This window comes from Gadus chalcogrammus, chromosome 9 (assembly GCF_026213295.1).
Source record: "Gadus chalcogrammus isolate NIFS_2021 chromosome 9, NIFS_Gcha_1.0, whole genome shotgun sequence".
Lineage (NCBI taxonomy): Eukaryota > Metazoa > Chordata > Actinopteri > Gadiformes > Gadidae > Gadus > Gadus chalcogrammus.
Genome location: NC_079420.1, coordinates 3,855,320 through 3,883,153, shown reverse-complemented (window position 1 = coordinate 3,883,153; position 27,834 = coordinate 3,855,320). Strand labels below are relative to the sequence as shown.

At 46.3% G+C, this 27,834-nt stretch overlaps 2 protein-coding genes across 3 annotated transcripts; one reads left to right on the top strand and one right to left on the bottom strand.

The window, feature by feature from the left end:
* Positions 1–784: 784 nt before the first annotated feature.
* eif4g2b (eukaryotic translation initiation factor 4, gamma 2b) lies at positions 785–17,139 on the top strand. Of its 2 annotated transcripts, XM_056599502.1 has the most exons (21): positions 785–926; positions 1,933–2,041; positions 3,697–3,762; positions 4,811–4,936; positions 5,736–5,838; positions 5,979–6,110; positions 6,341–6,407; positions 6,980–7,131; positions 7,569–7,679; positions 8,021–8,203; positions 8,845–8,986; positions 9,818–9,981; positions 10,264–10,371; positions 10,818–10,934; positions 11,320–11,424; positions 12,219–12,434; positions 13,123–13,381; positions 13,893–14,097; positions 14,451–14,659; positions 14,983–15,104; positions 15,489–17,139. In XM_056599502.1, the coding sequence occupies exons 1-21, from the start codon at positions 833–835 to the stop codon at positions 15,552–15,554; spliced, it is 2,856 nt and encodes a 951-aa protein (XP_056455477.1). In that variant the 5' UTR covers positions 785–832; the 3' UTR covers positions 15,555–17,139. The 2 variants fall into 2 exon arrangements, with proteins under 2 accessions (XP_056455477.1, XP_056455478.1); XM_056599503.1 differs by lacking the exon at positions 10,264–10,371.
* Positions 16,775–27,516, bottom strand: LOC130389641 (huntingtin-interacting protein 1-related protein). Its single transcript, XM_056599511.1, has 8 exons — positions 27,045–27,516; positions 24,065–24,205; positions 23,351–23,551; positions 22,735–22,922; positions 21,957–22,170; positions 19,062–19,160; positions 18,230–18,297; positions 16,775–17,762 (listed from the first exon to the last, which is right to left on the bottom strand). Exons 1-8 carry the CDS (start codon positions 27,324–27,326, stop codon positions 17,603–17,605), a joined length of 1,353 nt encoding a protein of 450 aa, XP_056455486.1. The 5' UTR covers positions 27,327–27,516; the 3' UTR covers positions 16,775–17,602.
* Between the last annotated feature and the right edge of the window lie 318 nt (positions 27,517–27,834).

The following is a 27,834-nucleotide window of genomic DNA, read 5'->3' as shown; positions in this document are numbered from 1 at the left end:
TGAACAACCTGAACATGACATTCGGCCATTGCTCTGCAGCCCTGTCACCTGAATGCCGAGGCACAATATGGCTGCCAGGGGAACATCAACATCTTTCCTTCATAATTATATGTCATATTTATATATCTTCCATTAGTCTGTTCTTCACTGTTCATTTTGCTCGGACCCCGTTAATCACCGCTTGCGGTTATATTTCTTATTGTTATTATTAAATGTATTATTTAATCATTTTAATAATATTATTATTACAATTGTACCATTAAATGTTATCATATAATATTGTTATAACTCACAATTAATGAGTAAATTAATCTGCCGAGGAAGCAGTTGTGTTCATTTGATAACACTTGTGATTGGGTCAAATACCATTCAAGAAACGCCCTGAAAAGGGATGCCTCGTTTTGATTCGCCAACAAGGTCATGGCAACAAATTACGTAAACAACTGACAGCTTCACTTCTCCATCCCGAAAAGGCAGGGAGTCTAGGCTGTGAGAAGATGCTGAATTGTAGCGTTATAAGGGTCGTGAGAGACGCAATTTCCGGTCTCTTTCTTTCTCAGAGCAGAATGGGCCAGAAAATAGTTTCTGGAGCGAGAATAGTAATACATGTCAAGAACAACAACAATAACGAAAAAGGAAAGACTGATGTAGTTGTGTTTTTTTAGGATTTTGAAAAGGAGATAGCCAAAAGATTGAACGGAGACGGATATGCCTTTTATAAGTAGTCCACCCACCTCTAGCCGCTAGACCCATGTTACTGAAAGCCCCGCCCCCCGCTCTCTGGCCAATAACGCTCATTTGGAGCATACCGTTCCATGCGTTCCGTCGTGAGATGAGAACGCTTGGGAACGAGGTTACCGAGAGTCTTCCAGCAGCACTTCAACTGACCAGCGAGCTAACGCAAACAAGCAAGCAGTCGGGGTTGTGTATGTGTCTCTCTGCTCCTACAGCGCTGCATATTCCCGGGCAAACCCGCTTTCACTTTTACATTTGTTTTATTTCTTCATTAGTAGCCACATAATACTTCAAAACTGAAGTTGTCTTGTTAAAGGTAAGGTCATTTTTCGTGATTAAACCCGAGACGCTGTTTTTCCTCCAAAATGGCTGCTACTAGTTAGCTGAAGAACGGGCGACGATCGGCTTTAGCTGCCGATAGCTTGTTAGCCGGCTAGCTCGCTTCATCGAGCTTGTCTGTTTTCAGCGTAGTTTCAGTGAGAAGATGGCGTCGCAGCGATGCTATCTAACGTTACCCTTCACACTGCTCTCGTTGTCGGCGAGGCACTGTGAAGTACCACATTAATTGACTGACACGATCACGGTCACTGTAGTTGGGGGCGACCCGACCTGAAGTAATCCATCACTAGTGAGCTGAACACAACCGGGCAGCCGTTGACGCTCTTCGCCGTGCCCTCTTTTACTGCATAACGGTGAAACAGGCTTACCTATTGGTATCAAATAGATCTCGGTGCTGAAACTATCAACGCACCCCACCAAAACAAAGACGCTGATCGCTTTACCAGGCAATTATTTTCTAATGACAGCAAGTGGAACTAAATTATCTCTCAGGTCTATGCCCAAATGTCGTGACGTCTGCAGCATCCTCTTCAGCTAATTAGCTAGCAAGTGACGTTAGCCCGTTAGCCAGTCTGCGATGGCTTTGTTGCAGATTCACCAAGGCCGACCGCCGATCATCATTTCACGTCAAATATATGTGTGGCTCATGCATTGCCTCTGACCTCGTCTCACTTAAGGCTAAAGTTACATTATTATGGAGCATAGGAAAAAATAACAAGCCTTGGCGATTGACTACTGCGTCACATGTGCATGATTCAGTATAATTTAATATGAGCAATGGCTGCATTTTGGACTGTGAATGTGCTTGTGTATGGCGAGCGTCCAGTGGTTACAAATTCGTTGTCTTTTCTCCCACAGCACCGCTTTCCCCTCCATCCCCCGTTATTCTTATTCTTTTGAAGATTCCTTGTTGTCAAGCCGCCAAAGTGGAGAGTGTGATTGCAGAAGGGGGTGCTTCTCGTTTCAGGTAATGCAACTTGGAACATGTGTACCTTTTCTCTGCTAGCTTGTATGAGCATTGGAAGGGAAGGAATTTCCTGTCCTCACAAAAAAGCAGGATGTGCCATATATCAAAATGGGCGTTGAATCACACTATGGGAAAACAGCACAATGGGTAATTGGGGAAGAAACATGTAGCCTCTTAAACGATGTGTTCACAATAGCACTTTTCATGGGCTAAGCAGACATACAGCTTGTGTTGCTATATCGTATAGTGAGTGGGATGTCTACTGGTCTCAGTGAAGCCCATGGCTCTTTATTTTGTGTTAAGAAAATAATTGTCTCAGTTGTCATTCAATATATAACCGATGATATTGACATGTTTTCAGATTTTAACATGTTGTGTGAAATTAAACTCCTGTTTCCGTAACTATTGACAATGTACTGCATGAAGACATTCGGCAGATTAGTTCCTTGGTCTTGAGATACTAGTATGCAACAGACATCTTCTAAATGCATGGTTCCATAACGAAGTAAGCATCCTTCTTGTGGCGTTCATTGTATGCTTTACACTTTTTATTGATTTTAAATGCTATTGGTGGCCTAGGCATGCATGTGCCATTACATACCGGTAAAGGTTCAACATCAATATGAGGCTAGTCCCATTTAACATCAGGGATGACCTGAATCACAACATGCAACCTAAACATGAAAGACTATTTATGATCTGTTCAGCAAAAGGTGGATGTATGTATCTGCCCCACCACATTCCTGTACACATTTGTCACACTCTACTTAAAATAGTTTGGACGTTTCAACTTGCATGCTGAGTGTAAGTATTTACACTGTGCCGTAGACAATCAGACTGTGGACCTCAAGGATTTTGAACAATGCTATTTTTAGAAAAAGCACTTCCAACAATTGACAGAAACGGCATCACAAGTGGCGTTCTGACTGCTGCGCTCTCTCTCTGTTGCCGCTCTCTACTGAATCACTCCATTATAGTTTCATCCTGGGTTGTCCTAGTAATTTAGGTTCTCGTCAACATGATAGTTTTGCTAATGTCGGCAGCAGAGTTCCAGACTATAGGGAGGGTGAAACTAATGCATTCCTCGTCGCAGCATGATGGTTGAATATCAATCTTCCACAAACATTAATGCCTCTCCCGATAGACGTAAATTTGTATTACCAAGTGTGAGGCATTTGTGTCTAATTGGTTCGCCGAACAAAACCATGTGCTTTCGCGCAGTAAAAACAAGGGATATTAACAACATGGATATTACGAATAAGGAGACCTTATGCGAGAAAGAGATAAAGGATCAGCTTATAAAAGCACTAGTTCTGTGTCGTCAATTAACAAAGCAATGTCTTATCTGCGTGACTCTCAATGACTACCCTATCTATAATTGATGTTGCTGTAAATAAAGCCAGACTGTCACCACGGCAACGGAGGCTTTGGGAAGGGCGGCTGCGCAGGTAGCGCTCAGTGCAGCGGACCCAAGTCCTCTTGGGATCCTGGCTCGTATTGGTACAACGAGAGCTCTCCGTGACGGATGAAGCCCGAGTGTCCCAAGGTGGCGGCACAGAGCGGTTCACGTGTATCTGGTGGGAGGTCCCACGTGGTGCACTTGTTCGGTGAACTGAGTGTCCCTTTGCCCTGTGTCCCTGTGTGTGTTGTCCCAGTGCTTCTTCGGGGGGAGGAGGTGGTAGGAGTGCACCTCAGCACTATCCCAAGACTGTCGGCAACAGGTGCGTCTCCCGGCACTTTAGCACAAACACAACAGTAAAGAACTACGATGCATGTTGTCGTGTTACGTCCCCCAGCTCGTGGCATCAGTTGCTTTTGAGGGGTATCGTTGGTTAAAGACTGATGGGACCACACTTCCGGGGTCAACATCATGGCTTTAAATGGCTACACTGGTTAGTGGTTACTGCGTGTTCTCTGCCAATTAGCAGAACTAGAGGGCACTTTGCTATGCTCACTAGCGTAGCGGCTATGCTGACCACACAGTAGGCCTGAACGACAAGGCTACGGAGGAGTGGAATTGAAAGGACAGATAATATTAAATTAATTAACGGTTTTCTCCTGAGAAAATGCACTGTTTATGCCTTGATTCTGAAAAAAGGTGTTTTTGTGCCTATCCGAACAATGAAGCTGTTCATTTGCACACAAACAAAAAAGAGAGGGATGTATCGGTACTTGGATGGCGTAAATCAAATTCTGTTTGCGTTCCTTCATTTTTTTAATAATTAATTCCAATGAATTTTTGGCCAGACCATTTAAGTATTTATTCATTGAGTATGTCTTCGGAGAAGTCCAAAGGACACATCTCTACATCTAAATAAAAATGCTGCCTTTCAATCTTAATGGCATGCCAAAGGCGATGTTGGCATATTATCCATTCAGGAAAGCAAGTCATCTTGACTTGCATCTCCAATGCTCATAATGCCGCTGGCTTTAGATGAGAGATAAGTTGCAGCCATAATTAGTTAAGCTACATGAGTTTATTACACATTTATGTGTGTAGTTTTACTTGGGTACCAAGTTCTGGCATACCAGTAGTTTGCATTTATGTCATTTGCCAGTTTCTTAAACTGTGAATGTTCAAGACTAATCAAGAGATGGATTGATATATCTCTAAGCAAACCAAGGATTCCTTTATTGGGAACCATAGGTTTACGGCGGTTACACAATATTTTAAGAAATGAGCAGCAACCATCGATCCGAGCCAGTGGACAGAAAGACGTCAATGTGTAGCGACGTCATACTCAATCTGCCCTTTGTGTGTTTGTGCAGCGAGTTCCTGGGGAAAACCCCAGGGCAAAGCGTACAGAAATGGGTTCCTTCACGAAGCACTAGACGAGATGCCAACTCCAGCAACGAAAAAGAGCGACACGATGCAATCTTCAGGAAAGTGAGGGGGTAAGTGATGGAATGTACTCACTACGCCAAAGGCAATTCCAAGACGGGTGCGTCATTAATGTGAACTGAGGATTCACCCGTTCTGTTTTTCTCAGACCAAGTACGTTCATTTGTGTTCTTGCCGATACCGAGTATCGATACGAGTACCCAATAATACCAAGAGCCAGTGAACCCCCGGTTTCGGTGTGAATTTGAACACTTGAGATCTAAAAATAATGTGGTTTGGACTGAGGCATAGATTACTACGTTGACGATCATATAACACAAATTACGTTTAAAAACAAAAAGGGTTTTGGTTGTATCGGAGAAGTTTTACGAGTACATAAGCACGGTTTCAGGAGTACTGGTATTTGTATTGCTGCATCCATAATTATAACTCAAAACCGGTTTCTGGCAAGTGTCCAAGTGAAACGGAATGTGTAAATTCTCTATGGAATTTCTGGCGGTGCCATTGCCAAATATGGGCAGTCAAGCTTGCCCTTATCAAACATTGGCGCCTTCATGGTCAGCAGCAACAATGTATTTTCTTTCTAAGAACACTGATTTGGATACTGAAACCATTAGACTCATATTAAAACGGGCACCCTTGTGGATCTGTAGCATTTGCTTGGATTTCTGTTCATCTTTCAATTCTGCCAAATTATCTTAAATTTTCTACATTTGACAATGCAAAGCATCAACCTGAAGTTCTCTCCAATTAACGAGGGGGTTATACAGCTGTCACCCAGCAAACAAGTTCAGTGTTCAGAACCAAGCTGATCTTTACCGTTGTCTGATACATGTGTCTCTTCTCCCCCAGCATACTAAACAAGCTCACGCCTGATAAGTTTGACAAGCTATGCCTTGAGCTCCTGAACGTGGGCGTAGATTCTAAACTCGTCCTTAAAGGAGTCATCTTGCTGGTAAGGGGTTCCTCTGCTTTTCTACACTTCTAGTGTTTGCTTTGAAATGTCTGCCTCCACCTGGCCACGGTAGTTCACCGGTCAGTGGAGCGAACGTATTCCCTTTTCAGTGATCGCTCTCTCTCGCTCGCATCCCTTAGATTGTAGACAAAGCACTAGAAGAGCCAAAGTATAGCTCGCTCTATGCTCAGCTATGTCTGCGCTTGGCAGAGGACGCACCAAACTTTGATGGCCCATCACCGGACATCCAGTCAACCCAAAAGCAAAGCACAGTGAGTCCTGGCAGAAGAACGCTTACCATTTTGGTTTCCTTTTCTCTCATTTATACCAGAGCTTTTTCTGAATTGTGCTTTTCTAGATTAAGGAATCGTCAAACCAGTTCATTGCACACTTAAGGTTCTTTCATTGTGACTCGATGGATCCACAATGAAAGAAACACCGGTGTACATTTCTTTCTTCAATAAAGACTGATCTTTGTTGTCATTCTCCTCTTCTTCTTTAGACCTTCAGAAGGCTGCTGATTTCCAAGCTTCAAGATGAATTTGAAAACCGCGCCAGAAATGTTGAGCGTGAGTAACAACAACCACCTTCCTTAACACCCTGACAACATCTCGGTACTGATCATAACCCCTACTGCCTGCAAGGCTTTGACTTTTGCCAAAAAAATCATATTCAAAGTTTGTTTTATTAATATTAATATTCGAATTTATTCGAAGATTTATTAATAATATTTTGACCATTAAATGCCTTCGGTAAGACCTGGATTGGGCTTCGCTGGGGTTTGTTTACCGCGTTGCCATGGTTACCGGTCTTGCGTGTTCCAACGGTTTATTAGGTTTCTAATAAATCGCTGTCTAATCAATACTTCATTCACTGCCTCTTCCGTGGTCATTACAATATAATGAATAGACTGCGTCGGGTTCTCCGACGTCTCTCCCTCTTGGGCTGCCCATAACAAGTTTGAATATTAAGGGCTGCCTAATATTCGTTAGAATTTTGATTTATTTTTTGATGCGCGAATTATATTCGAATAACGAAGTTCGGAGTCAAAGCCCTACTGCCTGCTAACGTCCAGCCCTCCCTCATCTCAGTACTGATCACAACCCCTGCTGCCTGCTAACGTCCTGCCCTCTCTCCACAGTTTATGACAAACATGACAACCCGCTTACTTCTGAGGAGGAGGAGCAGCGGGCCATTGCCAAGATCAAAATGCTTGGCAACATTAAATTCATCGGGGAACTTGGCAAGCTGGACCTCATCCATGAATCTATCCTTCATAAGTGCATCAAAACAGTACGTCTGCTCCCATTTCATCTGGCGTTTTTTCATGGAGCGGTATAAAACAAGTGACTGTAAAACGGTCGGTGCATACTGATGTTCACATTAAAGACCTGGTTTTAACATAACCCGCTAATGACGGTGTCTATCATTATGTATAGTTAGAAACGCTAAAGATACCTCGGCTATTAGCACATGCCATGCTGTTAAGGCACTGAATTTTTATAGCAAAGACATCTGGGAAAGTCATAGACAGTAATAGTCACAGTCAGACATCTTTGGTTGTAACACGTAAGATCCTCATCAGTCTTGCATAAGAGCCTAATAAGGCAGTGTAGCGGCATAGCGCAGATGTCCATCCTTGTGCATAGCCAGTGATGCTCCAGACAACCCCATTTCCTTGAATCCCTAACGTGGGCGTGCCTTCCGTTGTCTTCCTCTTCTGTCCGCAGCTTCTGGAAAAGAAGAAGAGAGTCCAGCTCAAGGATATGGGGGAAGATCTGGAGTGCCTCTGTCAGATAATGAGAACTGTGGGGCCGAGGCTCGACCATGAGAAAGCCAAGGTAGGCAGCCCCCCCCCCCCCCACCTCCCCGGTTCAACCCCCCAGCGCAGAGGGAGGCTGCGTAGCCTCCGTGTTTTATACAGTTGCTCCTTCCAAGCAAATGGGTCCCGTTTCCAATATCGCTCAAGTAATCCGTTGTAGTTTGTGAAAAACTGAAAGGTAAACGCATGTCTGTCCTCTTGAGGTTAGAGCTTTAGATCAGTCGCGTGGCCGCGGTCGCTGGCTTCCCTCCAGCCAGGGCCAGTGTTAACGCAGTCCCTCCTCTGTGTCTGTACATTAAGGCTGCCCCCCCCCCCCCCCCCCGAACCCTCACTAACATTGTCTCATCCACTCCTCCACAGTCTTTAATGGGTCAGTACTTTGGCCGTATGCTGTCCTTAATGAACAACAAGGAGTTGCCTGCCAGGATCCGCTTCCTGCTGCAGGACACCATGGAGCTGCGAGAAAACAACTGGATTCCCCGCAAGGCCTTCATCGACAACGGACCAAAGACCATCCACCAGATCCGTCAGGAAGCAGTGAAAGTGAGTGAGCTTGAAGGCCTTTTTTTATGGTCCCACGCTCCCGCAACGCAGTCACCACGCAGACGCTGCGACGCAGTCGTGAACGTTTACGGTTCTGCGTCGGGTTTCAGTCAGTGGACCGATCACAGCCCTTGGTGTTTTTGCGTCGCCTCGACGGAAGGTACCGATATATTGAGGCGCACATCCGGCCCTTCCGGTGGACGCAAGGAGGGTCCGTAAGGGGTCGGTAACCCGCTTGCGTTGCGTGTAGGTGGAACCATAAAGAGCCCTTAAGGCCGCCGCTTGGGTGTCCATCCTGGGTGCAGAGTGAACCAGGGCAAGCAGCACTGGGTGTAGATATATACCCGTCGTTAACAAACAACTGAGGAGATAGGATACCCCGACGCAGTAAGAATTGTAAAAACAAGAATACAGTCCAGCTTAAATGCTGCTCTCTTTAGGATACTTCTCTGTATAACACTGAAGGATTATCACATACCGGTAATTGGCTAACCAGAAATATGTGATATAATATAATATGTGGGCCTAACATTTAAGTGTGACTGTGTTGTTGTACTTGTATTATAAAGACCCATGCCAATTAAACATGATATTTTCAATGTACTATACTTTAAAAAAAAAAATGTCCCGTGTGTGTGTAGGATTTGGGTGTCTTCATTCCAGCACCAATGTCTCACGGGATGAGGATGGAATTCTTCCTGGAAGGCCCCTTCATGCCCAACCGGATGAAATTAGACAGGGAGACTCTTGGAGGATTGGCGGAAATGTTTGGACAGATGCCAGGTACATGGCTCCCTCCTATGTCTTTGTGGGTCTGTGTTCGTGGTTAATGACGTTAAAGGAAATGTGGGCTTCCTGTCGAAAGCCCCTTTGACACATGCATGCTGTCCCTGTAATACTCCGGGATATTTCCTGCATGGTTTCATGTATAAATGGGAACAGTAAAATAAACTTCAGAAAATCAAATTTTCCGTAGTCCTAGTGACATTGACGGATCACTGCTGGTATGGCTGTATTGTAAATGAAAGCCGTAACTTTAAGAATTATGTCCGTCTGATGTAAGATTCTTTCTCGTGGAGCAAGCGGCTGCCAAAACCGCCTCCTGCTTGACAGCCCCTTGGAACTTGAACTCTGACATTGCTATGCAATGTGTGAAAGGGAGCAAGACTGATGTGCTACAGGACGTAGCTGCATGTGTGAAAAGGGAAAATCACTAGCAGTTAGGGCTGAACGATTTGGGGAAATAATCGAATTGCGATTATTTTGACCAATATTGCGATTGCGATTTTTTTAAATGTATTAATGACCAACACAACATTGGAAGCAGTCAATATAAAAACTGCTTTCATTTAGGCCAAGCCTATGTGTTGAGATTCATTTATATTATAAACTTCTTTATTTAACTATTGAATTGTAAAATAAATATGAATGAAAAGTACTGATTTCCAGTCAGTAACGGTAACAAATAATCATAAAAAAAAACAAAAAAACGCAGCCTTTGCATATTGCGTTCTATTGCATCGTGATTTCGAATTAAATGTTATGGCAGTGATTGACCGGGGGCTGCGTGATGGGGGCCACACTAAAGACCCGTGTGTCTCCTGGTCTCTCCAGGCGGTGGGATCGGGACCGGCCCGGGGGTCATCCAGGACCGGTACTCTCCCACCATGGGGCGACATCGAAGCAACCCGCTCTTCAACGGCCACAGCGGCCACAGCACCCCTCCGCCGCAGTCTCAGTTCGACATGGGGGCCAAGTCTTTTGTCAAGTCTAACCAGGTGCCCCGTCTACCTTTACCCCCCCCCCTCCCTGTGTTGTGGTTCCTAGAGCTGGTTTTCTTCACATGGGATGTGCTTTGATGCTCTGCTCTAAGTTTCATTGGATGCTTCGACCTTTTCTTTTTCCAGTGGTTTCTGATCAAGCGTCCGAGTCTTTGTAGTTTGCAATGTCAAGCAGGTTTTTATTTTTTTACTCAAATCGAGAGTACACATTATTGGATCTCCACGCTTTGATTCCTCTCTAGCCGCTAACCCCAATGCGTATGGGTCTCTGTCGGTCAGGTTCAGAACCAGCATTTTCACAACCAGAACCACTTGGCCCAACAGCAGTCCCAGTCCAAGGACCTGGCGCCCCGCTTCAGCAAGAAAGGGCAGCTCACTGCAGACGAGGTACTCCCCAGCCCCGACCTCCCCCCCGACTTTCTTTGGCAGTTTAGACGAGGAACCGTTCCTCATGGTTCACCTAGACACTCGTCGTCGACCTAGGGCCAGGCCCGGTGGCATCGCACCCCTAGTTCTCCAGATGGTTGTCTGTATATTAATGATTGACCAATGACATGACAAAGTGCCGCGTTATACCCACCACATAGTGTATTTACCAAATCTATGTGGCTCCTCTCCTTTCAAAAGATACATGAGCACGCATGCTGTTCTTTTCAACACGTGTTGAAAAGAGAACAATGTAACGTTGATGAAGGATCCATCAAGTCGGGCTAGTGACATCGCGTGTATCTCGGGGTACCGTGACGACAAGATGGCGACGGCGGGCGCCGTCTTGATGCCGACCTGTGTTCTAACGCTGCCCGTCGTTCTGCACCTCTTGTGTCCTGGAGCAGATCAGCTTGAGGCCGGCCCAGTCCTTCCAGCTGGTGCCCAAGCTCCAGCCCCAGTCGCCCGCCATGATCCCCCCCAGCGCCCAGCCCCCGCGCACCCAAACCCCCCCCCTGGGCCAGGTGAGACTCACTTCTAACCGGGGTCCGACCCTCGATGACCCCCCCCCCCCCCCCCCACTGTGTAGTCAACCTTGAGCATGATGCTCTGCCAACTGTTACACTGTGTAAGGGATTCAGGGTAGGGTAGGCCGGTAGACTGCTCTATCCAGCACGGATCTAGGTGGACACACCCACTACTGATGTCATATGGGGCAGATTTTCGAAACGGCTTGTAAGGCTAATCGCACTCACACCTGGTGGCATAATATGTCCCCTTTTAGAGACATTTTTTTTATACATCGGTAGTCAAGGCGGGGCCCTATTGTTGTTAAAGCGGCCGCCTTAACCATACAGTGCTGGGGGGGAAACGCTGCGAGGGACTAACAGTGATCGGGCCTCTCCCCAGCCTCCACAGCTCGGCCTGAAGACCAACCCCCCGCCCATCCAGGAGAAACCCCAGAAGATCAGCAAGAAGCCTCCGCCCACAAAGGAGGAGCTGATGAAGATGACGGTACGCTCCGCTCCTCGTCAGCGCCACTTGTAGCACAGTCGCGCTCTTCACAGGGCTTCACAGGGCCCTCCATAGTGTCTGGGAACAGGGGTTTATTGTACTCTACACAGAACAGGACCGCTGCTTCAGAACAGTGTTTTCACCCCCACAAGGGGGTTCTGCTGTTGAACATAAGAGGCCATTTCAAATCAAACAAGGGAATATAAGAATCTTAATAACAATGGTAATGACTACAATATATACAGGGAGTTGTAGTATATTAACTTAAAGGTTGTTCAGTGATGATGGGTGACGACACTTCTGTTGGTACTTGAAGCGAGAGCCAGCTCGCCCCCCCCTTCCGTGTTTGGTGCAGCCAGTAAAAACTATCATGATCGCAGCGCACAAAACACCCACCCCTTGTCGGTGATTGGTTGGAATACTATTTATTTTGGTTTTCAGTGGTTGATAGTACCATTTGTTTTTGTGTACGATCTCGGAGCACAGGCTGCTTACAGAGACGTGTATTTTTGACGGCCTGCTTATGGGGCGATGAATGTGATCATTTATGTTTCGGCCTAGCATCGCTGATACAACCTTTAATATAAAAGGACATTTCAAATCAAATTAATGTAAGAATCTAATGAACAATGGTAATGACTACAATATATACAGTTAGTAGTTGTTCTATTTTAACTTAAATTATATATAATATTATTCAAAATAAATAATATATTTAGACTGAATTCAGTAACGTGCGCGTCCCAACAAGCTCAGTTCGAGGCCCGGTTGATTGACGTTCCCGCCCTCCCCAGGAGACCATCATGGCGGACTACCTGAACACCAAGAGCCTGGCGGACGCGGCGGGCGGCGTGCGCAACATGAAGGCGCCCAAGCACTTCCTGCCCGAGATGCTGAGCAAGATGATGGTGTGCTCCCTGGACCGGCCGGACGAGGACCGCGAGCACGTCAGCACGCTGATCCACGCCCTGCGCGCCGACAGCCTGATCACCGCAGAGAACTTCATGCAGGTACGCCCCCGTCCCCCCCCCGTTCCCCCGGTCGCTTCAGGTGCCCACCGACCGCAGACGACCTATGCGAACGAACGCACACGCACGCACACGTGTTCCTACCTGTGAGCCTGTTGGACTGCTTTCTCTTTAGACATCACTTTCTTGTCTCTACCGCTGTCGCCGTCTTCTCTGTCCATTGTAAGGATTTAAACAATCCATTCACTTATTTTAAACGAATGGTATGCAACCTAGTTTAGTTGATATTAATGCGTCGTTAAAGATGCATTATAATTGGTGTTTATCACTATAATTGGTACCCTCTCATAGGTCCACTCTGATCCACTGCCCCCTTTCTCCCGCTGCCCCCTGCAGCACGTAACGCAGACACAGAAACAAACGAAGACGTAACATTAACGACGCACATTAACCACCAAATAGACAGAACGCAACCCACTGAAACAGGGATGTCTGTTTTTAAATGACTATGATCTATTATTTATTCAGGTTCCAGTAATTTGCACAATGGATGACAGTGGTGACCCCCTTTTTACATAAAAAAATTTGCAAACGCGACTAATAAAAAACGTTGAACTTTTTGAACTTTGAAGCACACAACTGACAGGACCCCGTCTGAGATTCTGAGACAGGAAAACGCATCATCATTCCAGTTAGGCTCACCCGCTGTCTCCCCCCCCCCCCCCCGCAGGCCTTCCTCAGCGTGCTGGACCAGTGCCCCAAGATCGAGGTGGACACGCCGCTGGTCAAGTCCTACCTGGCCCAGTTTGCGGCGCGGGCGGTGATGGGTGAGCTGGTGAACATGGCGGAGCTGGCCCATCCGCTGGAGAACGGCACCCACTTCCCGCTGTTCCTGCTGTGCCTGCAGCAGATGGCCAAGCTGAAGGACCGCGAGTGGCTCACCGACCTCTTCCAGCACAGCAAGGTCAACATGCAGAAGATGCTCCCCGGTACGGCCCCCCCCCCCCGATAACCCAATGACCGTGAACCACCGTACGAATAATGCACAAAGCACTTGCAAGGTGACGTATTGTACCACCAGGTGTGATTAACCGTTACAAGCCGTTTTGAAAATAGGCCTCTTATGACATCACGAGTGGGCGTGTCCACCTAGATGTATGACGGAGAGATGAGCAACGTTGGCTTCAGTCCACTGGGAAGGCTGCTATGCTGATCTATCCAGCACACATCTAGGTGGACACACCCACTTGTGATGTCAGAAGAGTCTGATTTTCAAAACGACTTGTAACGGCTAATCAAACTCACACCTGGTGGTGTAATGTGTCACCTTCAGGTGAAGCCTCGAAAGAGGGTTAACATGATTTGATCACCAGGATCGCTTCAGACTTTTATTTTTTTCTCAGTACTTTCAGTAGCGAGGATCATGTCTTTTCAATCGTCCCTAATCCCCCAGACACTAAAACCCCACCCCCCCCCCCCCCCCCCCCGGTGTTGTTTCAGAGATCGACCAGAACAAGGACCGCATGCTGGAGATCCTGGAGGGGAAGGGGCTCAGCTTCCTGTTCCCCCTGCTCAAGCTGGAGAAGGAGCTCCTGAAGCAGATCAAGGCGGACCCCTCTCCACAGTCCATCTACAAGTGGATCAAAGACAACATCTCCCCCCGGCTGCACACAGACAAGGGCTTCGTCAACATCCTCATGACCAGGTACCGTCCCCCCCCCCGCTTGACCACCGCGTGTTGAAGAGCCGCGGCAGTCATGGCCACATGTGGACGCGTTACTATTTTCGAAACAACTGCGTTTGATTTAAAATCTGCTCGTTATGCGACCATAATGTGTGCACCCATCGCACCCCTAACCCTCAGAGGAAGGAGGGATTCCTTTTCCATTACGAGTTGTTCCTAGCTCCTTTTAGAGGGGGTGTCGTATGTGAGCCCGTTAGACGACTGGAATTAAGGACTATACAATTAAAATGGACTGGAGGAATTTGACCCGACTGACGGCTCTGCCCCCTCCTCTTCCTCTTCCTCCCCCTCCTCTTCCTCTTCCTCCTCCTCAGCTTCCTCCAGTACATCTCCCTGGAGCTGAGCGTGGCGGAGGGCGACGACCAGCTGTCGACCCCGAGCAAGGAGCAGCTGGAGCAGGAGAGGCTGCTGCTGCTGGCCTTCAAGCCCGTCATGCAGAAGTTCCTCCACGACCACACCCAGCTGCAGGTGGGGGCCCTGTACGCCCTGCAGGTCCACTGCAACGCCAGCGGCTTCCCCAAAGGTACGGGTCCAACACCGCCCCCCCCCCCCCCCCCCCCCCCCCCCTCTGAACCTTTAGAGGTCACGTGACACGCCACCGGGTGTGGGTGTGATTAGCGGCCGTTACAAGGCCTCTTATGACATCACAAGTGGGCGTGTCCACCTGGATGCGTGCTGGGTAGGTCAGCCAACCCAGTGGACGGTGGCGAACGTTGCTGAACTCTCCCGTCACACATCTAGGTGGACACGCCCATGCGTGATGTCATAAGAGGCCGATTTTCAAAACGGCTTGTAGGGCTCATCACACTGACACCTGGTGGGATGTCTGACTGTCTCCGTCCACAGGCATGCTGCTGCGATACTTTGTCAACTTTTACGACATGGAAATCATTGAAGAAGAAGCCTTCCTCGCATGGAAAGAAGACATCACCCAAGAATTCCCTGGAAAAGGAAAAGCTTTGTTCCAGGTGAATGCAAAATATTAATTATTGACCTTTGGAAAAGGGGTAGGATTAAATACGTTTTCAACTTCATACTCCTTTCCAGGCGTATCAATTGAATGTATGTAATATGCATTTTTATTTTTCTCTATTGTGAAATAATTGAACATTGTTTTTTGTTTATTGATTCTTTATGCTTTTCATTTCGTTTTTTATTTTTGATGATTGATTTTGATTTGATGTAAATAAATGAAATAAATGTAATAAATTCAACGCTAATTCCCTCCTGGTGGGTGTATGAGAGGAGCCCTTTCTTTATCACAGCTCGGTCCTGCAGTGTAAAACACGGCTCATCTGGAATGCACTGGGTTCACTGTCCTAACGGTGTGTTCTCTTTGTCGCCCCCTGCAGGTAAACCAGTGGCTCACCTGGCTGGAGACGGCCGAGGAGGAGGAGTCGGAGGACGACGCAGACTGATCAACCATTCAGAAGCAGGCATCGGAGTGAACCTCGTCCAGCTAGTATTCCACTCTGCCTCTCCCGTTGTATTGGGCTCTGTAAGCTTCATGTAACCACTTCCTCGTGGCACTCAGCTGCTTGTGTAACGTGAAAAAACAGTAGAAAAACCAACGCATGTACAACAGTTTGTTACCACCTAAGACTGCTCCTTCTCTATGATACGCTAAGAACGGCATTCTGCTCATTGGATGATTTGCATTGGACTTCTGTCCCGATTCGGTCACATAAATTCTAAACCGTGACTCAATGTTGTAGTCTCTCTTGGTTTGGGCTTTTTTTTTTTGTCTCGTGTTGACTGTGCTATCCTTCCATTTCGTTCATTTTTTAACTGTTTACTTGATTTGGCCTTTCCCTTAACGTTAAGTCATGGTTCCATTTAGGATTAAGTTTCATTTTCCGTTGGGGCGGGAGCCTACAGCGAAAAGTAGGATGGGTTTTATGTCGCGTTATAATATGACGTGACTATGCCGGAATAAAACCATTTTAGCGGACCTATAGCACCAATCATAGTAATGACTATAATTTCTCCTACAGTCGCTAAATTAGAAGCTGGGGAAAGATATTTGATTTAAAGTGTCGTCTGTCGGTCACCCTGTGCTTTAACCTTTATTTTTATTATTTGTTCTTTTAAAGCAAAGTGCTCTTCGTAGACGCCCTAGCTGATCCTGAGCAGCTTCCATTTGCGTTGCTATTTTGATTTCTCTCGCCCTCTCTCTGTTAGGCATCGATCAGCACTCTAGATACCCCCCCAAGACCAGTGGTCCTCCTCCATTCTACACCTTAGAACTCGATCAAGTGTAATGGTAGACGCCGCCCTCATACTGCAGACGTCGCCTGTGTTTCTACCTCTTAGTTAGATGGGCTTTGGTATGGCTTTGTCTTCATTTGTTTGTGTGTGCCGGGATGATGGCAACTGATCTTGGAGCCCCAACCAATCAGTGGATAGTATCTGGTCCATAGCCCCTGGCTTCATTGCCCAATACGTTCAACTGAAGCTGACTTTTCTCCCGATGATGCTTCATGTGGTTTACAAAGTCTTAAAAGTATTTTAACATTCCGTTATGTAGAAATTAACAGGGTTCTAGTGGTTGTGAGGGAGGCGGTTAAGAAGGTATTTTTTAATCGGGCAACTCTGCGTCGGTCGTGAACCTCTCGCACAGAACCTCTTCCTGAAAACATTTTTGTGACCATGTGAATGTGGCCTCCTGGTATTTCTGTTAAAATGGAAACATGAAATAATTATGAATTTGTATTTCTCTTTTTATTTTATTGGCAATCATAAAATGAACCAATGATCTGTGATCAATTAATTAATTTGACATTCCCCTTCTCAGAAAGAGAAACAGCGGAAAATTTGCTAAATCATGAGATGTCGACTTTGCCCCCGAATAGTTTGCAAGTGTTCTCACCAGCCATGCTTGTGGGTTTGGATCATGTTGTGGGGTGTTCATAAGAACTGTACATTTCTACTGCTTTAATATCAATAAAGTCCCTTACATGAGCACCACAACCTTTTCCCTTCTCTTTATTTCTCCTGTCGCTCATCTTAAATGGGTCATGCAACTTTTATGTATTTTCACAACAATGCTATCCAGCATAAAATGGTCACCATCTGATACGACGTACTCAGGAAAAGTCATGGATTATTCAACAGGAACCAAACCACCCAACCACGTTCAACCAATAGAGGGAGTCGATGCAAACCAAACCAGTTTTTCCCTTCAATGACATGTATCTCAAGCCTCCCAACGAGTAAATGGCAACTACTTACTTACTATTCTAACAATCCTAAACACTGACCGGTGTTTCCGTGGTCTGTACTGATGTTTCATTAGGACTTTTTCATGACGCATCCTCGTCAAAAGTACACTTTTAAGTCGCACTGTGCCTCGTTATCCTCACTCGGTGTCAAAGGTTCTCCCCTGTCCACATTTCACTGTTCTACAATGGCCCACTACCCCAGAGTGGCTCCGGCCTATGGACCAGGGAGGGGCGGCTGGTCCGCATCACTCCTCGTCCGTTGGGATCCAGAAGTACTCCACGACCTTCCTGCTCCGTCGTGGGGGGGCCGAGTCGGGCCTCTCTCCTCCCATGACAGGCAGGTCGCCGAAGTGGGGGGGCCCGGGGTCCCGCCCCTGCTGGGGGGCAGACACCCTCAACATGGTTCTGGAGGGGTGGGGTGTCAAATGGTGGGTTGGGTGGGGGCATATACCTCGAATAAGCACTTGACCTCGGATAAAATGTATTCTTTCAGGTTCATTATGATTTGCTTCAGTTTGAATTGGGACAAATCACCCACGTTTTAGATAAATGTTCACTTTAGACATTAATGTCTTCTCAAATTGTTAGCACTTGATATCGTCTAACAGTTAATGAAGACAGCGGAATTACCCCCAAATATGAAGCATATAGTTTTGAGGTTTTAAGATTATCTTCAACGACTTGCTGTTAGAAACAAATTGTTATCAACTGTTATCGTCTAAAAGTTAAATGAAGACAGCGGAAATACCCCCAAATATCTAGTCTATAGTTTTGAGGTTTTAAGATAATCTTCAACCACATGTTGGTTGAAAACGCTAGAAACTTGTTTTGCAAAGAAATATTGACGTGTCCGTGCGGTTGCCGTGGGTTACCTGGAAGGGCTTCGGTCTGCATCCTCTGGATTGGGTTCAGGAGTTGAGATGTACACGGGGTCACCTTCCTGTGGGTCACATGACAGGAAATGACTGGCAAAGTCAACACATATTTTGTTTCATCACATCCTGCACGTTTCCAGTGAATTAATACATGCAAAAACAGGTGCAATACAAAAACAAGGGTGTATTAAAAGTCTTAAATGTCAGTGCAACTAATTTATTTTCTACTTAATTTAGAAATGTCGTTTATTTTCATGGAACTAGACATATATACGACCTAAGGTTTAATGAACAAACTAAATGATATCATGAAAATAATTGTTTTCTTAAGGGGCCATTATAAATTAAACTGGCCCCTTTCACATATGCAGGAACTGGCTGGCTGTTAAAAAACCATATAACATCTATATCATTATTATATATACAATAAAACAGCCAATATTTGGTTACATTACTTGTGAACACCATTTTACCACCTTTTTGTGTCCATTTGTAGATATGAATGTGCATACTGGTATGTCTTCTTACTAATCCCCGTCATGTCATACATGATTTACACAACTATTTGTGTACAATATGGGGGGCAGTAGCTCAGGAGGTAGAGCGGGTAAGCTGGTATCCGCAAGTTTGCCCGGCTCGAGTGTCGCTGAGCAAGGCACCTAACCCTATCTGCTCCAGACGAGAAGGCTTTCGCCGTGAGTGGTTGACACCGAAATCGGTGTGTGAATGTGTGCATGAATGGGTGAATTTCAGGCAATATTGTAAAGTGCTTTGGACAAAAGCTCTATATAAGTGCAGTCCATTTACCATTTGGAAAACAAGGGCTCACCGTGAAATTCCTTGTGCTGCCGTTGGGGTTCTTCAGAATCTTGACCCGCTGGTCGCTCTCGGTCATGCAGAGGAAGTAGCTCTTAATGTTGGCTTGGCACTGGGGGTACAACAGAATAAACGTCTGACTACCGCTAAACCCTGGAAGGCCTGCACTCATACACATCACAGTGATCACAGTGTCTACAATAGTGACCTTGTAAGATACTCACCTGTCTCAAAGACAGGCGAGTCTACTACGCATGCCCTGGTACCGTTTCGAGCAGACCCATCATGAGTGTGATGAGAGATAACTGTGTTTGTCCTACGGTGACACCTCTGTGAAAATGGTGTTTGTCACAATCAATCAATTACATAGAAACTTGGCCGTGCAGTATTTTGAACTTTTTTTGTAGCTGCTCCGCTTTCGGTTGCGTACTATTTATTGCTCTCAGCCTCACTTGTTAGTGGCTTTGGGTAAAGACATCTGCTTAATGTAAATTGGTCGTAAGTAACACAGGATTCACTTACAGAGTCCCTCTTGACATCGGAAAACAAACGCATTGACAAACACCTACACCTCCAACAACTCTTTCGCCTCCTAGACTAAGGGGCGCCGAAGATATATTTATGTAGGAATTGATCGCAGCCAGGCAAGCCGCCATACCTTTCTGGTAAGGCGTCAGCAAACCTTTAGCGCCCTATCTGATCAATACATCCAACTCAGGATGAAACCACGAAACATCCAGCAGTTTGAGTATCAGTCCGAAGTGCATTACGGCAGCATTTCTTTAGCTCTTTGGCCCTGACCCCATTATAGGTCAGATCGCAATGAATATCAGTCTGACCTTCACTGGGAAATAATTGATTTCCACATACAGTATGGGTACGGCCTTACGTCGAGCCAAAGAGATGTAATGACTACTAAGTGATGCTAATGCTCTCTTTGCTCTTGCCGATTCCGGTCGGAAATAAAGCAAAAACATCTCTTCATTGATATTCCTTGAGTGCAAGTCAGTCTATTTCAGTTAAAATGGTTTGAAACGGACTCCTATACCGGCCAACCGATTTCGATACAGTCAACAAGCCACCGATCTCCCTGACCCTTCATGTCCTACAGGGGGACCCCCATGTGGGGTTGGGCGATTAATTGAATTTTGATTGCGATTTTGATTTTAGCGTCAAATAATCACAAAACTATAATATAATATATTATATATATAATTTTTTTTTTTTTTTTCATTAAATGTTTTATAGCAAGCGCAGAACAGCTGGATACATATCTGTACATTATTTTAGATTTGAACATTTTCTCATTTACAAAGTGTTTTTTGGGAGAGACATGCTGACAAATGCATCATGTTTTCAAACACAAAAAATAAAAAAATAAAAATTGTGATTTCAATATTGACCAAAATAAGCGGGATTATGATTTTTTTCCATAATGGAGCAGCCCTACCCCCATGTGGGGTCCGGTCGCTCCAGAGGTGGTGGACCCCCTAAAGCAGGGGTGTCAAACCTACGGCCCGCGGGCCGGATCAGGCCCGCGGGCTCAGAGATAATGACATTCAGGCTGGCCTACCATACCACACTGAAGTACGGTGGTTAAGCCGAGGTGCCGTGCTCAAGAGTTTCTTTGAGCTACGAGAGGATATTGGACAGTTTATGGAGAAAATGGGTAGCCCAGTGAAGGAAATTAAATGTCCGCAGTGGGTGCAGGATCTTGCCTTTATGGTGGATATTACACAGCACGTGAATAATCGTAACAAAATGTTGCAGGGCCGCAAAATAATTGTCACTCAGTATAACGACAGCATCCGCGCATTCAAGTTAAAACTGTCACTCTGGGTGACACAGCTATCTAGCGGTGACACCAACCATTTCCCATGCCTAACCGCCGTACGTGCGACCGGACGTAATGCTGATATGGATCAATACAAAGACAAGATAACAGGATCGCTGCAGGAGCTCGAACTGAGGTTTCAGGTCTTCAGTGAACTAGAGAAGGAATTTGCCGTTTTTCGCCCGCCATTTACAGTCAAGCCTTCTGACATGCCAGCTGACATCCAACTCGAGATTATTGACTTGCAGTCTGATACCAATATGAAGGAGAAATTTGCGTCGGTGGGCTTGGACACATTTGATCAATATCTCTTGCGAGGGTACCCTAAATGAACATCCCTGGCTGCCAAGGTTTTGTCCATGTTTGGGACTACCTATCTTTGTGAACAGGTGTTCTCTGTAATGAACCTGAATCAAACAAAGCACCGCTCAAGGTTAACAAACACACACTTGAATGACATTGTGAAATGTGCTGCTACTCAGGATTTGACACCTGATTTTGATCCACTCGTAAAGGCTAAAAATGCCAAGTTTCAGGAGCCAGCAGCAGCAAATAGACTGCAGTGAGAAAAATTAAGTTAATCAATAAGTAGGCAGGCCTAATTCTTGCGATGCTCTTTCAGAAATGTTTGCACTCTGAAGAATACAGATCTTTGAAAATAAGTTTACTCAGGTTTCCTGTTAAAAGACAATGAATATTGTGCAGTATATCATTCTCAGCTTCAGTAGCCTACAAAACAGTTTGATCGGATGTAGCCTACTCTCATTGCTCATGCACTGCTATAACTTTTATGTTTGTTCATTTTATTTATGTGCACATTTACTTTTTCAAGGCAGTATGATAGCTTTCTTCACAGCAACAGAGAGTTTGTTTAGTGTGGTGAGTTGGTTCAGGTGTTCAGATGTAAAAATGTATTCTAACTCTATAAAATAAACCAGTTGTTAATGAATGTGAAATGCATTATTTCAATCTGTGAATAAATGTGTTGTGCTAATACAGATCCTTGTGATCTGTGATTACCGTATGTGGCCCCTGAACCAAAATGAGTTTGACACCCCGTCCCTAAAGCCTTACTGCTTTGTTCTGCCGCTGGGCCTTCAGGTCCTCCTGGGCCCTGAGGACGTCAGCCAGCCCCTGGTGCTTCTCCCTCCACCCCAGGCCCTCCTCCCGGCGCTCCTGGCTCTCCTTGTCCACCCGCCGGCGCTCCTGCTGCGCCTCCTGCAGGGCCTGGGCGGCGGTGTCCCTCTGCCCCTCGGCCGCCGCCGCCCGCCGCCGGGCGCACACCTCCCTGTAGCAGGAGGGGGAGGAGGGGGGGAGGAGGAGGGGGGGGGGGGAGGAGGAGGAGCCAGGGGGGGGAGGAGGAGGAGCCAGGGGGGTGGGAGAAGGAGGAGGTGGGGGGGGGAGGTGGGGGGAGGAGGAGGAGGGGGGGGAGGAGGAGGAGGGGGGAGGTGTTCCAAAGGAGAGTCAGAACCAAACGCCAGCTTTGATCCTGGGAGAGCGTGTCTGCGACTTCACAGAGAAATAATCTTCCCCCAAAGTAGGTCATCACTCTTCTCTTCAGACACACACGCACGCACACACACACACACACAGACAGACAGACAGAGACACACTCATGCACACACACACACACACACACACACACACACACACACACACACACACACACACACACACACACACACACAGACAGACAGAGACACACACACAAACACACACACACACACACACACACACACCCCTCCCTCTCGAGGGACGCATTCCTTCCCTGATGTTACCCCTCAAATTCTTCCCTGGCAGGTTCTTCGAGGTGTCGGCGGGGGGAACATCACTTTTATTAATTTTATAATACTTGTCTTTGATGTCTGCGTTCTCCTGGGTGAGGCGTCTGAGGCGGGGTCGGAGGTCGTCCCGCTCCGCCTCCAGGGTCTGGTTCTCCCCCAGGAGGCTCTGCCTCTCCCCTGACGCCCGGTCCAGCTTCAGCTTCGTCTCGAAGTAGCTCTTCTCCGCCCTGGCCAGCGACAGCTGCACCTCCGTGTGCTGCGGAGGAGAGGAAGGGGAGCGAGGCGCTTCGTGGTCACTATTCTCTCAGTCGGTGCTGATAATGGACCCTTCGTTGTGGAAGGTCGATCCTCATTGGTCTCTCATACAAAAGAAGATGTTTCAGAGGTGTTCCGAGATTTGCCTGAGGAGATTTTTTAAAAAGGAAACCTTAAAACAATTTATTTTTGATGACAATGTATGTAGTGGGTTGCATAGTATTGCTTTGGATTGAACCCTTTGTGGTCCAAATTCAGACTTAAAAGTAAACGTCGGATAAGGTGGTAATACGGACTCCAATCAACCGCTATAGCCTGGGTTAGACGCAACCTATCGCAGGTGTGAATTGTGTGTGTGTGTATGTGTGTGTGTGTGTGTGTGCGTGTGCGTGTGCGCGCGGGTGCGTGTGCGCGTGCGTGCGTGTCCACCTCCTTCTTGAGCCGCTGCAGCTCCTGGCCGAGCCGGTCGCGGTCCGTCTGGGACTGCTCCGTGTCCTGCCGGCTCGCCGCAGCCTTGGCCTCCGCCAGGGAGCGGCTCTGCTCCGCCGCCCCCAGCGACGCCTCCGCCTGCTGGGCCGCCCGGGAGCACAGCGTCGCCCTCTGCTGGCTGTGGAGCAGCGTCTGCTTCAGCTGGGGGGGGGCCGAGAGAGGGGATGTAACAGCAGGGTGAACGATGAGACAAAAAATAAGCTTAAGAGAAATAAGATGGACTTGGACTTCATGAATGCTAAGAGGAAGATGTCTACCTCCTATCATTATTATTTCTTTTTTCTTTTTACACTATGCACTGTTGTGCATGTCTTTGACTCTGACATTTATCTGATACCAATTTCTTGTTATTGCTGTGTTGCTTCACTTGTTAAGCATGAAAAGCTCTGGATTCTGATTGGTGGTCGCTGCCTTCTTCCTCCTCCTCCTGCTCCTCCTCTCCCTCCTCCTTCCTCCTTCCACCTCCTCCTCCTCCTCCCCCTCCCCCTCCTCCCCCTCCCCCTCCTCCTCCTCCTCCTCCTCTGCCTCCTCCTCTTCCTCCTCCTCCCCCTCCTCCTCCTCCTCCTCCCCCCCTCCTCCTCCTCCTCTCCCTCCTCCTCCTCCCCCCCTCCTCCCCCCCTCCTCCTCCTCCTCCTCCTCCTCCTCCTCCCCTACCTCCTTGACCTGAGCCAGCAGCTCCTGGTTGAGGTTCCTCAGGTTCCTCATGGTCAGTTCGTTCTCTGTGCGCATCATGATTCGCTCCATGTGGATCTCGTTGGATAAATACTTGTTCTCCTTTTTCAGGTCCTCACATTCCTGGAGGAGGGGGCAGGTCCAGAGAACAACATGATAATAATAATAATAATAATAATAATAATAATAATAATAATAATAATAATAATAATAATAATAATAATAATAATAATAATACAAGGACACTGTACAGTTAAGGTAAAACAAAAAGGTGATTAAATAACATTAGACATCAAACAGTGACAATAAGACAGACACTGAACATTTGTTAAAGACACAGAGAAAGAAAACAAAAAAACAACAACTAGATAATAAATAAAACAGTGGTAAAAGATACATGGGAAGAGGAAAGAGAAGTGGGGGGGGGGGGGGGGGTGCGTTGGTCAAGGTCAGGGTAGGAGGCGTTAGGGGTAGGAGGGAAAAGCCAGGGTGAATAGGAGGGTTTTGAGTAGAGATTTGAAAGCGGACAGTGAAGTGCATTGAAGCAGTGCAAGTGGTAGGGAGCTCCAGAGTTTTTAGAAGTCACGCTACATGTCATGCCTGCAGCCACATGGTTTGAGAGCACAGGCTGCTTAAGAGGAACCGTGAAGGAAATCAAGACAGATCCTAACTCCTTATGATCTGCTGTGCCTCTCATACACTCAATAAACGTATCTACAAATGCAGTGGTTAATTATGTGTTTGTAGGAGTCTTTATGAGCGTGAATGGATGGGACGAAGGCATTAAAATAATATACATTATTTGTAGGCCTACTTTCTTTGGCTGGAAAGTACTAATACGTTTCATGCATGTAGTCAAGCACATGCAACTAAGTGTGTTATTTACACTAGTTAATTCTGGTTGCACATTTTTTCTTACATCGTCCTCCTCATCCGTTGACATTGATGCCCACATTAGCATTGACATTGACCCGTGAGCAGGGGTGGACTGGCCATCTGGCATACCGGGCATCGTCCCGGTGGGCCGTTGACCCAATGTGGGCCGGTCCGGTCCGCTATGTTTTCTTTTTTCCTCTCTCTCTAAATTCCCTCCAATTGGGCCGGCCAATGGGCTACAGAGAGCTAGCAGTGTGTTGCCAGCATCGACGCATATTATTGGTCTATGTTTGTCATTGTCAATCAATCATGGGCTGACTGGCTCAGAGAGCCCTGACAGTGCTGTCAATCACAACACAAACCAGGGTGGGTGGGACCTCAGGGCATGGGCCGGAGTCGCGGGAGTCGGTACGGAGCTGAAATCGCCCGGGTGGTGCTGAAAAACGGCGACTTAAGCCTCTGGAAGTTAAATGTTCAAAATTGACAGACCTATTTGGTGCCGGGGTCCACACCCCAGCAGGTGCTGCTGCGCCAGGAGACGAGCGAGTGGAGGCATATGCTAAGTAACGTTAGCCTGGGGCTAGCTAGGCTACATTTTGAGACATGTCCAAAACAAAGTAGAAAACGTCTTTACGTTGAATGTGGAGTGACCTAATTAACTGCATACTTGTGACAACATATTAGCCCAGAGTTGAAGGGCTGTGACTGTTGGTAGTTGTGGTTGATTTTGTTTAAATAGGCCGAATTGTGATATTATTGGTTATTATTGTTCAGATGATTTGGCTAAGCTAGCTAACAGCTGCTAACGTTAGCAGTCTCTTGTTGCCATAGCAACAGTAAACCTTGACATGGACTCATGAGCTGTAAATAGAGATGCAGAATCAAGCTGTATTGTAAATACAGATGTGACACTTTGAATTTTAGCACAAAATACAAGTAAACCTATTGGAAATAATTAGTTTAATTTGCAATATTTGCCATTGAATTTATTGTAATCTTTCAATTAATTTATTGTTTACTGAGGTGATGACTATTTCGAGAGGGATGCAATATGTGTATGTTTAAAGGTTTATGTGAAGAAACATACTATATGTGTGATAAAATGACAATTGGTTATTCATAAATGTCTCTTTATATTCTCTGCTACCATCATCTCCTGTCAAACAGGATTTCCTCACCTGCTAGAAGTTATTCTATGATGAGAGAGAGAGAGAGAGAGAGAGAGAGAGAGAGAGAGAGAGAGCTTCTCTTGACTTTGTGAGTTTATTATGCAACTTGTTTTGCCTCAGATTGAAACAAAAGGTTTGATTATGATTATTTCCTGGTTGAAGATTTTCACATTGATTTTAATTTCAAACATTTGCATATCTTTTATATAATTAACAGTTATGCAGGTAGGCCGAATTACAGGTCTGAATAGATATGCATTCTCATATACATGTATGTGCACATGTATACATACATGTGCACATACACGTGTATGAGAATATGAGAAGTATATGAGAAAAAAAATTAAATTCTCTATTTATGGTTTCATAATGACTGAGTCACTGTTAAAACAAATTGGTTTCAGCTCTAATGCTGTTACTGTCTGTAATATGTTTCTATTTAGATTATTTGTCAGGAGATTTTGTTATTATTGTCCGAGTCTGGTTTTAACTAATGCTGGGCTTGCACCAAACGATTTTCACAGTCACAGACTAATAACTGCAAGAGAGGATTTAGCGTTGGATCATGTGTGATATTTAACAAGGGTTTTGTAGTAGATATGGCGGTTGGAGATGCATGCAGCAAACACAGGATGTCTGTTAACTTCCTGTCCGGGTTTCACACCTTTCTTGTCAGCAGCACAAGAAACACAAACTTGAAAAACAAAAAACGGTACTATTATTCGGATATACAGGGTTCTTCCCGTTCGTCTCGTCCCACCCCTAGTGCTAATAATGTAGTGCGCTGGTCTGGAGAGAAAATGCCAGGGCTGAATTTTTCTCCCAGTCCACCCCTGCCCGTGAGTCGTGACCTGGTGACATGAAAAGACCAGACCCATAATCAGGCCTGGAGTTAAGAGCATTGACAGGTGGCCTACCTTTCTCTTGCGAACCAGTTCGCCCTGCAGGTGGTTTATCTGGAGGAAGGACCCCGAGGTGCCGAGCGCGCTTAGCGGTCGTACCGCACGCACAGGCCTCCTCCCGAACCTCGCGGTGCCCTTCACCTCCTCCAGCTCCCCGCTCCCGAACCGGCTGCCCCCGGTGACGTTACTGCTGCTCATCGACATCGACTTGTACATACGGTCCTCTAACGACGGTGACTTACCGGCCGAACCGGACAACGTCTGGAAGTCTCCATGCGAAGTGGCTCTGAGTGACATGTTGAAGCATCGACCTACCTAGCGCTTCCTGAGAAATGCGCTGGTATGAGCCGCTAAAAGGTCCGTGTACTATCCTCGACTTGGATGAGTAAAGGGACCAGTTTGTTTACTTCTCCAGGGGGAACCCAATAACGGTAACGGAGCGCCATCCATCATTCATGATGCAATGTAATACACAAAGTTTCCAGGGGAGGGGACCTAAGGATACTCTGTTAATAGGTACCGGTGTAGTGTACCGGTGTAGTGTACATAGCCTAGTGTCTTTTTCATAAGCTGTCGTAGATAATCCCGTAAAATGTAACATTCATAACATTTTATTAATGTTCTAGAGTAGTATCCCCTCTACTTAATTATCCAACTGTTGATCCACCCTACTTATTAAGACCTGATAAGTTTGACAAATGAGCTTCTACCAGAGCCATATAACTGTAGGCCCTTTATCGACCAAAAAGAGTGAAAAAATATGCATAAACAAACCCTCAACAATAGAAACCGCAAGACAGCGCCA

Coding starts and splice junctions, on each gene's coding strand:
- eif4g2b (XM_056599502.1), top strand. CDS start 833: ATGAGAACGCTTGGGAACGAGGTTACCGAGAGTCTTCCAGCAGCACTT. Junction 4,937..5,735: donor ATCTTCAGGAAAGTGAGGGG/GTAAGTGATGGA, acceptor CTTCTCCCCCAG/CATACTAAACAAGCTCACGC. Junction 10,372..10,817: donor GGCAGCTCACTGCAGACGAG/GTACTCCCCAGC, acceptor GTCCTGGAGCAG/ATCAGCTTGAGGCCGGCCCA.
- LOC130389641 (XM_056599511.1), bottom strand. CDS start 27,326: ATGTCACTCAGAGCCACTTCGCATGGAGACTTCCAGACGTTGTCCGGT. Junction 23,552..24,064: donor TGCTGGCTCAGGTCAAGGAG/GTAGGGGAGGAG, acceptor GCCCCCCCCCAG/CTGAAGCAGACGCTGCTCCA. Junction 22,923..23,350: donor TGCAGCGGCTCAAGAAGGAG/GTGGACACGCAC, acceptor TCTCCTCCGCAG/CACACGGAGGTGCAGCTGTC.